Source organism: Varanus komodoensis, unplaced genomic scaffold (genome assembly GCF_004798865.1).
Source record: "Varanus komodoensis strain SLA01 unplaced genomic scaffold, ASM479886v1 scaffold5, whole genome shotgun sequence".
Classification (NCBI taxonomy): domain Eukaryota; kingdom Metazoa; phylum Chordata; class Lepidosauria; order Squamata; family Varanidae; genus Varanus; species Varanus komodoensis.
Window position 1 is genome coordinate 28,280,833 of NW_025336087.1, and position 18,412 is coordinate 28,299,244.

Sequence of the window (18,412 nt, forward strand, 5' to 3'; positions counted from 1 at the left end):
TTTTTCTACCACAACATGCTATTCAATCTCATTTAGCTGCAGTGGAAAAGGAATGGTGGACAAAACTGACCTTTGGTTTGATCCATCAGAGCTATCCTGGTTGTCTTCTTCTTTAAGGTCATACCTTTGTATGTGTACATAATTCCTGGTTCCATCATTCACTCATTTTTTCAGTATATCAAATTCCAGTTGTTCCCTTCTATACCACTTTGTAAAACAATTCCCACAATATCACCTGAATGGAGGTGCATTTTATGCTCTCTCCTAAAAATGGAAGATTGCATTCTCAAATGTTCTTCTGACAGCTATTGAAAAAAGAAATAGAAGGGTATGTGATGCTATGGAAGAGCAACACAAAGTAATTTACCTTAGGCTCTTTTCACTGTGCACCCGTGCTAGGAGCTCTTTGGCTTAGTCCATACAGTGTAGAGTCAGTTGAGAGATAGATGGAGGAAAAGGCTTCAAGCTTTCCTGGGTAATGAACTCTCTTGGAAGATTTAGATTTTCATTGTGTGTGTTCTCCTGGATTCATCCATGTAACTGCATGTTTAGTTTTTGGTGGTGGTCTGAAATGAAGTTGCACAGCTAAGATTAGTAAGCCAACTAAGGCTAGAGTGCCTTTCCTGGAGACATCAGATTTTATTGCTGTGACTTGTTACTTTATTGTAGTCTCATTAGGACTACAGTGTAATACACTTTATGTAGAGTTGCTTTTTTAATTTTAGTGGATTCAAGTTGTTGAATACTATTTTTAAAACATATCTGGGAGAGGCCTTTTTCTCCTGCAAACATCTTTAGCATGTTTGGCAGGAATATAAGAACCAGAACGTAAGAGCCAGGCTGAGTCAGACTAAGGTCCATCTAGTCCAGCATTCTGTTCTCATAGACAACAATCAGTTGCCTACAGAAAACTCACAAGTAGGACAACTTAGGAGTGCAACAGCACCCTTCTACACATGTTCCCCAGGAACTGGTATTGATAGTCATACTGCCTCTAATACAGGAAGTGGCCTATAACCATCAGGTCTGGTACCCATTGCTAGTCTATCATTGAGAACCCAAGAGAGGCACTTCTTCCAGGATCTAACATGCCTTTTCCAGCAAAGGTCCATTTAATCCATTTCTAAAAATGAAGACATTTTTGTTCAGAGACATTTTAGTCTCATAAACTGACATGTTCTGGGTTATAAAGATGCCATAATTTCTTAAATATTCATTTAGTTTTAGGAATGATTCATTTTATTTATGAGTTCTTTTATATTGTGCTGCTGCTGGCCACTTTGTGCACCAGTCGATGGGAAGGTGGGATATAAATTTAATTAACAAATGACAAAAAATACATTTTGCTATATCAGTGTCATATCCTATCTATGGTAGAGATACCCAAGTTATGTAAAATACACCTACTTCCTCACATGTGAAGGGCTTGATTATTGACTTATAAATAGCAATGATTTATATGTACGTTCTTTTAACCAGGTTGAATGCATGCATCTTGTTGACAAGAATCCAAATTGCAGCAGTGAGAAGCTGCCCTGAATGAAGGAGGGGTTGGCTTCAAGTAGGTGCCAGAAGCCATCTGGAAGTGGGATGGGATGGGGGTGATCCATCGAAGAGCCAAGTTGGAAAATCTGGTAACAGTGCACTGGTTTGCAAGAAATGATAGCTCATTTGCCCTACCTCCCATGGAAGTGTCTTCTTCTGAAGAAGAGGAGGCCTTTCCTTTGGGCCAAGTCTTTGGATCAGCAGTCAGAAAAGGCCTTTGGCTCAGGAAACTTCCTCCCCTGGGGAAGTTCAGGACATAGCTGCCTAGACAGCCAGGGCCTTCCCAACAGATTCTCAGTATTCTCCCTTTCCAGTAGAAGAACTTGCAATTGGAGCAGCAGGAGGAATCCACTTTGTTCCTTCAAGAGAGAGGATGGCTCAAGAGCAAGATCCAGACACTCCCTAGAAGGTAGAGAGCTTGAATGTAAGCCAAGGCCCCTCTAAATTAAAAAAAACTCTATTCAGGAGCAGAGAATTGTAAGCATATGGTGACAGTCTGGCTTTGCAGAACTGATACTGTCAGGAAATGTATCAGAACCTCTGATCAGAACAAGCTTGTTTGGCATTCTGAAACTTTGGACTCCTACTTACTGCTCTTTTGCTTATTACCTTTGATGACTGATTCATGGTACTGGCTTTGGCACTCTCACAGTAAACTCTTCTTCACTTATCTTGGCTTGTGATTTATGATCCCCTGGTAACTTGACCTCAAACTGTTTAACTATTGCTCTTCATGATTACACTCTGAACCAAGATATCACTATGGGCTAATTTACCCATGGGGGCTGTTGTATTATGCTGGGTGCCATTTTTGTATGCTACCTGTGAATACCTGGTTTGTCATGGGTTGCTTAGTCCTGTGCATCCAGGAAGCAAGCGTTGTTTGAGGGTTAGACAACCCATGTCTTGTCTTGGTTCCACTCCTTCACCTAAGTTTTCCCACAGGTATCCCAGGGGACTGTGTGGAAGGACTGACTTATCTGCTTCCCTGTACTGTGATTATGAGCTTTTTCACTTAGCATGGCTTCTTTCCTCCTTTTCTTACCCTGAAATTGTGATCTCTGGTTTGATAGACAGCTTCATAATTTTAGCTGCTCCTTCAGAGTACCCAAGCAGATAATCAGAGGGGCTGTTGGTGGCTGGCCAGCTATGGTCATAAAAGAAAATTTGTGCCTACATTTTGCACAAATATTTTCAAACTTAGCCCCCCAGTTGAACATTTACCTTCTCACCCTTCTTGTTGAAAAGTATATTTTCCTTCTGTCTGTTCATTTTTAAAAGTTTTTCCTTGTTCTTCTTTTCAGTATTTTTAATAGGATTTAGGGATTGACTTCAATCATCATTTCACTGGCTGTTATTTTGTTTCACCAGCACCCTATGCAGACATCTTTTGAAACATGTAATGCATCCAAATTACTTATTTTGCTTTCTGTGCCCTCAAGTTCTCAGCTTTGGGTTATCTTTTTATCTTCTTTGTCTTTTTTGACAATAACTACTTTTCTTGAGTAAAGTGAAATTCCCAGAACCACTGTTGGAGAAATACAATGAATTATTTAGCTAAAGGAAATCTATCTTTGCAAACCATTGATAAATACTATTTCATCTATTTAACTTTTACGAAGGCTATACTTTGCCAAAATGTCCAGTTTTAGTTTTTAATAGTAAGAAGTCATAGGAACTATTTCACAATACATGATCTTATGTACTGGTTGTTAGGGTAAAAATATTACAGATTTATTTTTGGAGGGTCCCTTTGATTTTAATAGCATGTATTTGAGATGTCTGAATGTAGATTGTGAGTAGTTCTTGGTCTTAATTTCTGCCAGTGTATTGCTTATTTTAATTTTGTCCAGTTTCACAGACCTACCAGGATTAATTAAGCAGCTTCAGCATGGCCATGATGTTCCAATACATAAAATAATTTTCGAACATATTTTGTTTGGGAAGTAGGTTACTGCCTAACACAGAGAGAACATGTAGATTTTTTCCCCCTGTGTTATACTGCACAATCATTATTTGATCACTTGTTTAAAATTAAAGTGACTCAACAGGAATCTGCTTCATTCTTTCCTTGGAGCAGCAAGCAATCTCTGACATTTTAATTTTCCTATTATACTGAATTACATCCCTATCATATCCCAATTAGTAAGTGGAAATTAAACAGGAGCATCACAAATGATGCCATGTAACAAACAAAATGATCATCACTTAGCCTATTAGCTAAATAAGTGTTTATTTCTCTTAATTTTTCCTTGAAGGGTAACTATTATAATTATGCCCTAAAGAACTGTCCCAGATCATATTCTGTGAAGTCCATATCTGCATGCTAAGAATCTTAATGGCCAAGAAATAAAATGTAAATCAGAAGGCAAGGTACATTAAGAAGCAATGCACAAAGTTTTTGTTTTAAAAGGAAAGTGTTTCTTTCATGTTTTTTCGCAGTTCTCAGAGGTAATTTGTTGGTACTTGGTAATTTGTTATTTATTCAACTGTGTTTAGGCTTAATGTTTACATATCCACAGGTTTGAGTAATGAAATGGCTGTTGTAACCACAGTTCAAATACTATAGCTTATTAACTATTTTGACCTCCAGTTCTGATAGTATTAAATTTCCCTGGAATTCGGATGGTATTCAGTTCTTTATCAATGTCTGAATTCCTTCAGATACCTGAGGAATGTTCTTTTTTGTCTTTGATATAATTTGTCAACTCAGACCTGTGGAACACCTTTTAAATTAACACATGTATTCATTCTTTATGTCACTACTGAACACATCATGGTGCAAGTAGCAACTTGAATGCTCATTTATGTTGCTCTCTTGTCTTTATAGACTGTGGTTCTATACATATATTCAAAGCAATATACAACTAATAAACTGATGCTCTGATGATCAATTTGTAAAACTAACACTGAAAGCTAAGAACAGGAAAATGAAGCAAGGTAGGGGTGTGCGCGCGCGCGTGTACTATTCAAAGTGGTTATTTAAAACAGTGGTTGTCCTGGTGGTTGACCTTTCCTGGGGTTGGGCAGGGGCAGCACTTTCTCAAGAACATGATGGGCTTCTGAACTAACTGTCTTCAGTAGTGATCTCCCAAAGCTGAACTCACACCCTGCATTTATGTATACAAATGCACTCAGTCAGCAAGGCATAATAATGCAAAAACATTTTTCATTACCTGTTTTAGCAGAAACAATCTTTCATGCTTTCTTGGGATCAGAAAAGACTATTATTTCTTCTATAATAAGAAGTTCAAATGCAAACACAAGTTTCCCCTTTTATAGCATTGTTGTTTAGTCGCATAGTCGTGCCTGACCCATCACGACCCCATGGACAACATTCCTCCAGGGCTCTCCTGTCTTCCACCATCCCTCAGTCCACCCAAACCCATACCCACTGCCCCAGTAACTCCATCTAGCCACCTCATTCTCTGCCATCCCCTTCTCCTTTTGCTGTCAATCGTTCCCCGCATCAGGGTCTTCTCCAGTCAATTGTTCCTTCTCATTAGGTGGGCAAAGTATTTGAGTTTCATCTTCAGTATCTGGCCTTCTAAAGAGCAGTTAGAGTTGATTTCCTTTAAGATGAACTGGTTTGATTTCTTTGCAGTCCAAGGGAGTCTCAGGAGTCTTCTCCAGCACCACAATTCAAAGGCATACATAAACAAAAACAAGAGTTTGTTTATTCTGGTTCCCCTCTCTCTAGCATACATGCATGCACACAGCCATCATGATTGCATTTCCTTAAAAAAGAAGGGAGAGAGAAAAGCCCCAACTCACTAGCAGACTGGATAACAACTCCAAACTATGCAGCACTGATGTCGTATGGTGGCCTCTCTCTCTTCAGTGTGGATATCACAGCCATCAGCTACTTTGCAGTGTTGATGTAGTGCATAGTTAGCCATAGTGTTCCTCACCACTTCATATGTAATATGGTTGGAAAGGCAAACTTTATTTACATTAGCAGGTTTTTTTGATGGCTTCAAATGCATCTGAAATCATTCCTGAACTAAAAAGAAGACATCTTGTCATTCCTGTTACCCTTTGTTTGAGCTGGATATGTTAATGCCCTGTCACAATGACATTACAATTCTGATATTCCAAATTGTTTTCTGTGGGTGGTAATTACTGTTCCGCAAGGGTAGACTCCTTCCCCAAAGGAGAGGTCAGAATGAACCAGAAAGTTCTGCAGACAAGACTTGGTATTTATTTATATAGTCAAATGTTGCGCATACTGCAACAACTCTTTAGTTAAACAGTGGCAGCAGGCTTTTTCTACACAAACTAAATGCCATTTTCTCACAAAATGATTCTGATGTGCTTGAATGTTTTATCTCGTATCTCAGTTCAACAAGAGCTAGAGAATTGGTCTTTTTAAATTTGAATGCTGGGAATCTGGGCTAGCTAATGGACCTTTTGATCTGCTGTGTTAGGAGATACAGCCTCCTTGGTTCTGTGATTACTCTGGCTGTGGACAGGATGAATGCCACCCTGATCTTCTGGGTTCTTCTCAACAGCATTTGATACCATTAACCATGTGACTCATTCCATGTGCAGAGGGAAAAACTGCAGTTACTATCCAGGAGGGCCAGTGAATTTCCAGCTTTGAGATATGGCTCTATCTTTTTCCTAGGTTCACAAAGAAAAAGTAATATTCTTATATGGGCAAAATAGTTTCTGAAGACCATGTCAAAGACATCTTGCAGGTTTATTTATTTATTATATTTGTATCCTAAGTTCTTTCTGTCCAAGGAACTCAAGTCGGTTTCCATAATTCTACTCCTCTCAATCTTATCCTCACAACAACAGCACTGTGACGTAGGCTGGGAAAATATTTCATCCTTCCCTTAAGTTAATATCTATTGTGGCAGTTCAAATTGTAATAAAATAGCTAAAACAATAAAATGATGTGACAAGCACAAACATAAAGCATATGTCAATAGCAAGATAACCTGAGTCAACTGTCATTTAAAAAGAACTACATATACCTGGTGCTGAAAAGAGAGCAGAGTAAGTGCTTCCAGGGAAACATTGCAGAAGTTGTAGGCCACCTCTTGAAAGACCCTTTTAGCAATTTTTGCACTCATTCAGAAGGCATGGTGGCTGGATGGTAATTACAATAGTAAGATGGTAATCTAGCTCCTAAGATTTCCTTGATGCAAAGGATAGCCCATTTGTCTTTCAGTAGACCACCCTGTGCAGGTCAAAATTGCTGTTTCTACTGTAGGGTTTGACAAGGGGTATCATAAAATGTTGTTAGGTGACTGTGTTACTTGCTCACCAATGATGGCACAAGCATCCTCAGCATCAATGAAACAAGGAATAAACAGTTTGATCCTTTATCCTTTTTTTCATTAAACACATATACAGTTGGATGTATATGGGAGAGGTGATGCTCAAGTTAGACAGTTTTCCAAAAGTATGTTTAGTAGGGAGTCATTAACACCTGCTAATGAGAACTTAATCTTCCAAATGTGGTACTGCATAGTGACATGGTAAAAGAGGAGAGTTGTTTGCATGTGATTTGCTCACTGGATGATTTTGCACAGAGATGGGCTTTTCTAATCTGTCTGGCAGATATGCAATATGTGCTTGTGTGGCAAGAGACCAAGTTCCCAGTTGTCTCTTTTAAACCTACAGAACCATCCCACATTCATGCATGTGCATGCCTGCATAGTGGATGGAGAATTGTAGCTACCGGAAACACAATGCAGTGATTGTGAATTGTAGTGACTGAAGGAAGTAGGTTGTGAAGAAAATGGAAATGCTCTTTCATTTATATATGCAAATATGACACAAATACAAAATGAAGGTGTCAAATGCATTATGAGAAACATTTAGTACCATCAGTTCTGCTTTGGAACAAGACTTAAAGTCCCTATCCTGGCAATCTGGGCTTGAGAATAGTTTTACAAGTCTGCTTTTAAAAAGAATTGGGCACTAGTCTGCTGTTTTAATGTAGAATAATGTAATAGAAACAGCAGTGCCTGGAAGGTGAAGTGTTTGCTTTTGATTTTCTCTTGGAACTGACTTCTTTTTAACCTGGCAAAGATACTTTTCTCCACTAGCTTTTGTTATTAGCTTGCTAGTATGTTCCTATTGATTATACAAGAATGGTGAGCAATTGAGTACTTTGATTTGGAAACTTAAAATGAAATATATTGAAATTATTATCTTCATTTCAAGAGGCTCTCAGAAGGGTATCAGATCTCTTTTCTGTGAAATAAAAAAGCATTGCATTCATCAAGTTTTCAAAAAGGTATGCATATTGTTAAAAGGGAAACTGTATAGCAAAGGTTTGTTCAGGGGCTACTTTCTTCCAAGAATTCTGTCAAGAACCGGAGGGTGTCGGCATCAGGCTTTCATGAATCCTTACCAGAAAAAGAAGGTATAATTAAACCTGAAGGTCTTGACTTTTAATGAAGATTCATTGGACTTAAAATACAAAGGCCCTACTGGATCAGATCAAGGGTCCATCTAGTCCAGCATTTTGTTCGCACAGTGGACACAGGTGCTTGGGGGAAGCCCATGGGTAGGAAATGAGTGAACAGCATCATCCTGTTCAAGTTACCCAGCAATTAAATATGTAGGTGCACCCACTGTGAGTATCTAGCTATCAGGACTGGTAGCTTTAGCCTCCATGAATTTATCTAATCCTCTTTTAAAGCTTTGCAAACTGGTGGCCATCACTACATCTTGTGGAAGTGAAATATGAGTGGTGTGAAGAAGTACCACCTTTTGTCTGTTTTGAATCACCCACCAAGTCAGTTTCAGGGAATGATTCCACTGGGCACTAGCATTATGAGACAGGGAAAAAAAAAAACACACACACACACACACTTCACTTCCCAGTCCACTTTTCCAAAGTATGCAGAATTTTGTACACCTCTATCTAGTTTTCTCTTCTTCATCTTTTTTCTAGGCTGAATAGTCCTAGGCATTATAACCTTCCCATATAAAAAGAATCTATATGCTTGTTTCACAAAGATAATGCAATGCTGGTAGCAAGTTCTGCATATGAATTTTCTGCAGGTTTTGAATCTTCATCTGCTTCTGAATATTCATTTTTTCGTCGTGGCCTCTGTGCATCACACATATGGGTACTGCGCCTGCGCAGTGCCTGTGGCCGGAAGATTGATAGCTAATGGTTTGGCGGGAAAACTCCGTTCCCCTCCCCCCTAGCAGTATATATAGAGCGGAGTGTCCACCATTTTCCAGTCTTTGCAGCCGCTGTTCGTTGTGCCTCGTGCCGCTTTCGCTCTCACTCTGACCGTCTTCTCATCCGTATAACCTCTATGTTTGCTCTTTTCCAAGTTACAAATTCCGTTTTCGATAGTTCTTGTTGTTACTCTTGTTGTTGTTCTCTTGTTTTCACCTTTTTTCTCTCTTTCCAAAACAAAAAACAAAAAAACCCCAAAAATATATTCTTACCCTCTGCACTATCTCCTCTTTTTCCTTTCTTACGATGGCGCAACGAGCGGCTTTCCACAAGTGCGCGGAATGCGGGTCTAAAATGTCCCCAGCAGACCCGCACGACCTATGCCTTCTCTGCCTGGGGGAAGGACATAGGACAGATAAATTTTCTCACTGCCTGGCTTTCTCGAAGCAGGCCAGGGAAAATCATGAGAACTGTCTCCAGAGGCTTCTGTGGGACCGTGCACTCCTTCAGTTGGACCCACTAGTCTCCCCCCCTGCTCTGACTGCGGCTGTGGCCACCTGCCCAGCCCCGCCTGCTCCACCGGCCTCTTCGTCCAAGGCTCCGCCCTCACACCCTTCTGGGGAAACTCCATCTGCTCTAGGCAATCATCCTGCTTCCCCACCTAGGAAGAAAAGTGAAAAAAGGAAGCACAGTGGCTCCGATAAAACAGCTGAGCACAAGAAACTTAAGAAGGGCAAGGCTGGAAAGCCTCCTAGGAAACCTTAGAACCCGGGGTGCTCTAAACATCGAGACTTGGGTTTGTCGGCTCCCTAGGTCCCGATAGCTGTTGCGGTACCAACACCACCCGGCCCGACTCTCCAGGAGGCTATGAGGGTTACCCCTCCTGGGTCCCCTTGTCGAGTTGGAGACCCAACATCGGAGCCTATCCAACCTCCACTTAGAGAATCGATCTCCGACGGGGAGATCCAAGGTTCCCCACCTAGGGCTAGGTCCCCCACGCCTATGCCCTCAGCAGGACTGGACCCGAAGACGGAGATGTCTCCTCCTAGGAGCCAGAGAAGTCGAACATCTGAGAGGAGATCCGGTGAGTGGTACCATCCTCAGTCTTCTTTCTACCACGGATGGGGGGGACTACCATTCTGTCGGCCGCTACCCGGTCCCTAGGGGTCACTCATCTCCTCCACCTCCTTGAGACCACCCGACATCTTCGGTTCTGAGGCGAGCCTCTGTGGTACCGACCAGAGAAAGCAGCCGGTCCATGTCACCAGCGGAGTCTTCTTCTTCTGCCCCCCTCCATTTTATAGGGTTGATTCCGACGTATCTGACGTCGACTCCACATCTCCAGATGACGTGTTCACTTCCCAGGGCCCTGAGTCCCCCAGTGAGTCACACATCTCTTTCGGGGAGTTGATGTCACACCTGGTCCAATCGTTGGAAATCGATGCCATACAATGGCCCGGACCAAGCACTGACAAATTTTATGATGTTTTCTGTGGGGAGCAGTTTACGTCCATAGTCTTGCTGCTCATCACCACCCTGTGACAAGCTATGATCCAGCCGTGGGACCTGCCTGCCCATCCACAACCAACTTCGAGGAGGTACGAAGCCATGTACCAGGTTCGGGAGGAGGACATCCTGTTCCTTCTCCGTCACCCGAAACTGAACTCGGTTGTGGTGGAGTCCTCCCAGGGCAGGGAATCAAGGGCCATGCCACGCCCAGAGACAAAGAAGGCAGGAAAATCGATTCCATAGCCCGCCAACTCTATGCTGCTTCCGGACTCGGCGTGAGGATTTTGAATTATAAGGTGGCACTGACTCGATACCAGTACTTCATAATGCAGCACCTCAATAATGTTATCGCGACTCTCCCAGGCAACCAAGGCGACCTTGCGAAAGTTTTTATAAAGGAGGCCATGCAGGTCGCAGTACAGCAATTGTCCACGGCGCGCCATCACGTGGACATAGACTCTAGGGCCCTGGTCAGTGCCGTCTCCCTCCAGAGGCATGTGTGGTTACGCAATTGCAATTTTCTGGAGGAGATGAAGAGGCACATAGAGGAGATGCCCTTCAATGGGTCCGATCTTTTTCATGCCAGAACCGACCATAAACTCAAGAAGACCTACAAATCGAGGATGACAGCTCGGTGGATGGAGCTTCAACGACAAACCCGATGTAAGTGGTCTTGGTCATACTGTCAGTCATACCAACCAAGGCAGCAACCACCACTTTGGCAACAACAGCAACAGCGCCGCCGACAACAGCCTCCACAACAATACCAACAAAGCCGTTGTCGTTTTGACGGCGACAGGAGGCAACGTTGACGGGATGGGCGAACTCTTCTTCTCCTCCATAATCCACCTACCCCTCTCTCATTTGGGGACCGGCTGAAAGGCCGACTCCCCATTTGGGAGTCCATCACATCTGATCGGTGGGTGTTATCCATTATTCAGCACGGATATCAGATAGAATTTGACATCGTTCCTCCATCAAGCGTGATCCGGTTTACTCCATCCTTGCTGGTACTGATCGACGAAGTTCAACAGCTTCTCCGTAAAGGAGCAATTAGTCAGTTAGCTCGAAGGGAAGGATTCCACAGATTCTGTTTGAGATATTTTATGGTCCCGAAGCGGGACGGTGGTCTTCGTCCGATACTTGACTTGCGGGATGTCAGTAAGTTCATCACACCACAAAAGTTCAGGATGACCACCCTTCAAAATATCTTACCGTTGCTAAGGAGAGAGGACTGGTTCGCCTCATTGGACTTAAGGGACGCCTATTTCCACATTTCGATTCATCCCTGTCGTAGGCGTTTCCTTTGTTTTTCTGTTGTGTCTGAGGTGTACGAATTCGTGGTGTTACCATTCGGACTGGCTACTGCACCATGAGTTTTTACAAAGTGTATGGCTCCTGTCTGTGCCTTTCTACGACTGCGAGGAGTTCAGATTTACCCTTATCTTGATGATTGGTTGCTGGTCTCCCAAACCAGACAAGGACTTACTGTTGCCATACGGACAACCTGTTCCCTGTTGCGAAATCTTGGACTTTGCATTAATACCGAGAAATCTTCTCTTGTTCCTACACAGACGATCACTTTCATCGGCGCTCGTCTAGATTCCATGACGGCAAGAGCATTCCTCCCGCAGGACAGACAGCAAGCTCTTGCCCAACATATCCATCAAATGCGACGAGACAGTCCTGCCAGGTCCATTCAGAGACTCTTGGGCCATATGGCTGCATGGGTCGCCGTTGTCCCACATGCCAGGCTCCGACTTCGTCCTCTACAGCTTTTCCTCAACAAAGCGTTCCGACCGCAAAGGGACTTGCTGACGAAATTACTTCAGATCCCATCTTCTGTTCTCCACTCTCTACTATGGTGGACAGTCCTGGCCAATCTTAACATGGGAGTACCTTTTCGACCCCGATGCCCTTCGATGACTCTCAGTACTGATGCATCCCTTTTGGGATGGGGAGCAGTATGTTCCGACCTACGCACCCAAGGCAGAATCAACAGGAATCCAGGAATCACAAAAATTTCCTAGAACTCCTGGCAGTTTTCAAGGCTCTGCGCTCGTTCGAGGACGTTCTTCGGGACTGAGTAGTTCAGATAACCTCGGACAGCATCACTACAGTTTTTTATCTGAACAAACAAGGAGGGACGAAGTCACCAACACTAGCATGGCTCTCGATGCAAATCTGGGAGTGGTGCATTCCGAGAGCTATTACCCTGATAGCAGTACACCTTGCGGGTACGAACAATGTGGAAGCCGATCTTTTGAGCAGGCACATGTCCACATCTCACAAGTGGGAACTGGATCATCAGGTATGCGACCAACTATTCAATCACTGGGGCCACCCAGACATGGACTTATTCGCTACCCGACAGAACAGGGTATGCCCAATGTTTTGCTCAAGAGCAGGAATCGTACAAGGGTCGGCAGGGGATGCCTTTATGATCCCCTGGAACAATATGAACTTCTATGCTTTCCCTCTGATTCCTCTCATTATGAGAGTAATATCGAAGATAGTCCACGACAGGGCCACGGGACTATTAGTAACTCCATGGTGGCCGTGCCAAGCTTGGTTCTCGACTCTTCTGCAAATCTCGCAAGAAGAATACCTCCACCTTCCATCCATCCCATACCTCATAACACAGCGAGAGGGCACGATTCGCTACCCGGACTTAACATCGTTGAAGTTGACGGCATGGTGAATTCGATAACAGCCCATACTGCCTCGGTACCGATGTCATCTATACCTACTGTGGATCCCGTCCTCAGATCCGACATGCCACTCCACGCTTCGAATCCTTCAACACTTTCTACGTCCCCGGATCTAACTGATGTTCCGTCGGGTCTGACGCTTTTTCACCTGGACATTCAGCGTATTCTCGATTCTGCTCAAAGACCTCAACTTGTAAGTCTTATGCAGCCAAGTGGCGATGATTCTCTGTCTTTGCGGAGTCACATTCATTTCTTTCACAGTCAGCATCCATAGACCACATTCTGCAGTTTCTCCTAGAACTTTACTATTCCAGCCTGAAACCATCATCCATTAAAGTGTACACGGCAGCAATTTCAGATTACCGTGGTACAATTCAAGGTTTCTCCATCTTCTCTCAGCCACTAATAAAGAGATTCCTTAGAGGACTCCATAACCTTCATCCAATGGTCAGACCGATTATGCCTACATGGAGTCTTTCAGTGGTCTTACAAGCTCTTACAAGGGCTCCCTTCGAACCTTTGGCAACAATTGATTTATGCCTTCTTTCTTGGAAAACAGCATTCCTTGTAGCAGTTACATTGGCTCGGAGAGCTAGCGAGCTCTGTGCCCTCAGGGTAGACCCTCCGTACCTGAATTTTCATAAGGAGAAAGTAGTTCTGCAAATGGATTTGTCCTTTCTTCCGAAAGTGGCTACTCCCTTTCACACAGGTCAAGACATTGTTCTACCTGCCTTTTTTCCATCTCTGTCGAATCCAATCAAGAGATCTTTACATACACTCAATGTACGGTGCTGCCTAGCCTTCTATAGATATAGAACTGAGTCTATTCAACATTCCAACAGACTCTTCCTTAAGTACTCTGAACAGAATCAAGGTTTTCTGGTTACTCCTCAGAGACTTTCCAAATGGATAGTACACACAATTACTCTCTCCTATCAGTTGGCTAAGATAGACTTGCCTACAGCCCCGAGAGGACATTCCACTAGAGCTGTAGCTGCTTCCTCAGCCTTTGCATTGGGAGTTCCACTTGATGATGTCTGCAAGGCGGCCACTTGGACCCCTCCATGTACATTTGCAAAACATTACCAGCTGGATGTCTGGGCTAGACAAGACTGTTCCTTTGGCAGAGCCGTTCTTTCAGTTATTCTTAGATGATGACACCTCCCTCCTCCAATCAGGGTAAGCTTGTTACTCTACCCATATGTGTGATGCACAGAGGCCACAACGAAGAAAAGCAGGTTGCTTACCTGCAGCTGATGTTCTTCGAGTGGCCATCTGTGCAATCACACAACCCACCCGCCGACCCCACTCGGTGTCAATGGGTGGTGCTTTCAGTACTGTGTTTTTTTCCCTTCGGTACCGAGTCAGTATGTTTTCTCTTGTCGTGGGTTCAACAATGTTAATTACTTAGTCACATTTATTTCTTAAAGAGTGAACGTCCGGTCTATCAAAGACTGGAAAATGGCGGACACTCCGCTCTATATATACTGCTAGGAGGGAGGGGAGTGGAGTTTTCCACCAAACCGTTAGCTGTCAATCTTCCGGCCACAGGCACTGCGCAGGCGCAGTACCCATATCTGTGACTGCACAAATGGCCGCTCGAAGACATCAGTTACAGGTAAGCAACCTGCTTTTCTCCCACCGAACAACTACCTCACATGCCACTTTGGAAACAGGAGAGCATTTTAAAATTTGTGTCTGAGGGAACATGAGTAGCTGGTGTTGGAGGTGTGAGAAAATAATGATAATGTGCATAGAGACACATGTATTAAATGAAGTTATTTGAGTAATAGAAGAGTTAGAAGGGGCCTATAAGACCACTGAGCCCAATTTGTTAAATCATACCGTTTTTGGCTCATATTCAGTATGTGATCTTAAACAATTCCAAGATCCTTCTCACTGTCAGTATTGTTCAACTGAGTATTTCCCATCTTCTTACTGTATATTTGGTCCCCTTTTCCAAGGTGTAGAACTTGACATTTGTCTCTATTGAATTTCATTCTGTTGCTTTCAGCCAAGTGCTCCCAACCTATCAAGATCACTTGGAATTTTTTTATTGCATTGATATACCACCCCCATAGCCCGGAGGGCTCTCCATCTATTCTATTTCTGTCTTCTAGGATTGTAGCTATCCCACCCAATTTTGTGTCATCTGCAAACTTGATTAGTGTTGCCTGCACCTCTTTGTCCAAGTAATTAATAAGTCTGAAAGGTGCCACTGAGAAGCCTTCTTTGGGTCCAATTCTGTAGCCAACTGTGCACCCACCTGATAGTTTTTCCATCTAGCTCATTTTTAGCTAGTTTGATGATCAGAATGTCATGGGCACTTTATCAAAGTCTTTACTGAAGTCAAAATAAATTATGTCTGCAGCGTTTCCAGAGTCCACCAGGGAGGATACCCAATGGAATAATGAGATCAAATTAGACTGGCAATATTGCTCTTGATAAACCCCTGCTGGATTTTAGAAACTATTCTATTGTCTTCAAGGTGCTTATAAACAGACTTATTTACTATCTGCTCCATAATTTTCCTATGGATTGATGTCAGACTAACTCATTTGTAGTTCCCAGGATACTCCTCTTTGAAGATAGGGACAACATTAGCCCCCCTCCAGTCATCTGGCACTTCCCCTGTCTTCCATGATTTTGCAAAAATAATAAATTTTTGGTTGGCTCTGAGAGTTCTTATGCCAATTCCTTATTAGTCTAAGATACAGTTTGTCAAGCCCTGGAGAGTTGAGCTCTTGGTTTTCTTGACCATTTGTTTGTTAAGCTCAAGCTTCAAACCAGACCCATCTGTTTATACTTCAGTCCTGTTGTAGGGTTATAGAACTGCCTTTAGGAAAAGACAGAGTCAAAGAAGGAATTGAGCACTTTGGCCCTTCCTTTGACATCTTTTACCAATTGGCCTTCGTTGTTGAGAAATTGAATTAGAATTTATTTTTTCTGTCTCTTACTGTGTACTTCCCTGCAAAAAAAGCTTTTTATTTGTATTGCTAGCCTCAGCTAATTCTCAGCCTTAGTGTTCTTATGTCATTCCTGCACTTCTGTGCCACCTGTGCCCTTCTTTTGTTGCTTCGTCTTCTTCCACTTCCTATACATGTCCTTTTTATTTTTAGGCATTTTGGGGAGCCACAGTGTTTCCTTTCTATCTTTCTGTTGGAATTGTTTGTAATAGTGCCTTTACAATTTCCTTTTAAAAAAAATCCCGTCCATTTTGGACTCCTTTTTTCATTAGTGGCACTTGCTGTGGGACCTTGCTTATCAGTGTTCTGAGTTTATTAAAATCAGCTCTCCCAAAATTCAGAGTACGTGTATGGCTGCATTCCCTTTTTGCTTCTTTTAGAATCAAGAACTCCGGTTTGTTGTGGACACTTGTCCCCAGAGTTTCCATAACTTCCATTTTATCCACTAAGTCCTCCTTATTAGTATATTTTAAGTTAAAGATGTTTAGTTCCTTCCTCTGCTTTCTGCAGAAGGAAGTTAAGAATGTTGTTAAGAATTTCTCAGAGGAGCCACTATTGGAAGAATTTGTTTCCCAATAGATATCTGGGTAATTGGGGGCCCCCATTACCACGACATCACACTTCCTCGAAATATTGGCAATTTACTTAACAAAGGTTGCACCCTCATTTTCTCCTTTATTTGGTGGTCAATAGTAGCTTCCAACTCTCATGTTCCCTTTTTTCTTTGACACATTTATTTTGTCCTAGATGCTCTCAGTGGGGCTACCAGGTTCTTCTTATTCTGTTTCTGTGCAGATATAAATATTTTAACATATAATGTTACCGCCTCCTTTCTTTTTGGACAAAGTTGTGGCCTTCAGTTGTTATATATCCCACCAAGTTTCAGTAATACCTGTCAAGTAATATTTGCCTTCATGTGTTAATAGTTCAAGTTCATTCTGTTTGTTTCTCATACTCTGGGCATTGATGTATAGACATTGAAGCCCATGTGCTTTATAGTCAGACTTCTTTCCTACATCATTGTGAAGACTTTTTGGGAGCACTACTAGGGCTCTTCACTGTTATGATGCATAAGCTTTCATCCACTGTTATCTCCAGGTTCATGTCTCCCTCACCCAGTTGGATTCAATTTAAAGCCCTCCTGGTGAAATTCTTCATGTTGCTGTCACATTCTTTCCCATTCTTGTGAGGTGCAAACCACCTTTGGCAGCAGTCCATCTTCCAAGTAGTACAGCCTTTTGTCTCAGAATCTAAATCTCTCAAATCAGCTCTGCCTTCATCACCAGTTATTCACCTGGAGTATTTTTCTTTTCCTTTCTGTTCATCTTCCAAGAACTGGGAGAATGGATGATAAAACTACCTGGGCCCCAACGTTCTTGGGGTCTTCCCAAATCTTCAAAATCCGATGTGATTTCTTTGTAGCTCTATTTGCTGATACCATTTGTTCCCAACATGTATTAGAAGAAAGGGATATATGTCTGTGAACTTCATGAGTGTTGACAATCTTTTAGTCACATCTGTACTCCAAACTTTTAGTCACATCTCTACTCCAGAGAGAAAGCATACCTGGAGAATCCATGAGTCATCATGATGCACTTGGGTTTCAATTCCATGCAACAAGGTGTTTCTCACAATGTGTACTCTTCTTTTTTCCTAGTCAGCTGTCTTCCTGCATTTTGCTTCTTGTTGCAGTGGTTTCCTTGTAATTCTTCTTCTGCAGACTGTCCTCTGCTCTCATCCTCCAGTGGCAGAAAGTGGTTCCTTAACTCTAGTGGTTCTGCTGGAGCAGAGCGTCTTCTGATATTTCTGCTCCCAAATTTTAACCCCCTTTGAAGAAATTTCCTCTTCATCAGCTTTCCTCAATTCAGCATTCTCTGTATCTGCTTCAACCTGCTGTTGCTTTTACATCCCTGAAGTGTCTTCTTGTTCCTGCAGTTCTACTGTTCTGTCTAAGAACTCATTACTTTCTCTTATTCCTTGGAGGGTAGACACTATTAGAAGAAAAAAGCACTCTTTTTCTTCTAATAGTTCAATCAGCTTGCATTTTTGCAGGCATATACCATGTTAGTCATGGCACTATGAGAACTGTGTTACATGGTCTTGAAGTAGGGTTAGTGGAGGCTATATAATGAGCTTTGCTGAGTTTGCTCTTAAGTACAACACTATTTTAATCTCTTATGTCCACAGCTTTAGAATTTATCATGGATTGCCATAGAAAATAGTATAAATATATTGAATAAGTTTGAAGCTATTCATATATTCTGTATAATGTCACAGTTATTTAGAGGGTCCTCAAGAGAGCGTCATGGAATGTTAAGATTATTTGTTCAGTTCTCACAAGTTAAGTCACATTGATCATAAATTGATTATGAGAGTTCATGTATGTGGCATCAACAATTGGCAGCACTTGGGTAAAAGAGTTCGGGGTGCTGGGTGGCTATGGGCTAAACATGAGTCAGCAGTGTGACACAGTGGTCAAGAGGGTGAATGCCACCCTCGGTTGCATAGATTGAGAGAAGTATTACTAC

General features: G+C 42.4%; 1 protein-coding gene across 6 annotated transcripts in view; it reads left to right on the forward strand.

Moving 5' to 3' along the window:
* FER (FER tyrosine kinase) overlaps window positions 1-18,412 on the forward strand; it is a 190,327-nt gene that overhangs the window by 79,637 nt on the left and 92,278 nt on the right. The window contains exon 13 of one of the 6 annotated variants that reach the window (XM_044446579.1): window positions 1,480-4,956. The exons of the other annotated variants lie outside the window; for them this stretch is intronic. Coding sequence (XP_044302514.1) covers window positions 1,480-1,539 — 60 coding nt within the window. The 3' untranslated portion in view covers window positions 1,540-4,956. Of the gene's footprint in view, window positions 1-1,479; window positions 4,957-18,412 lie in introns of those variants that run through there. 6 annotated transcript variants of the gene reach the window in all.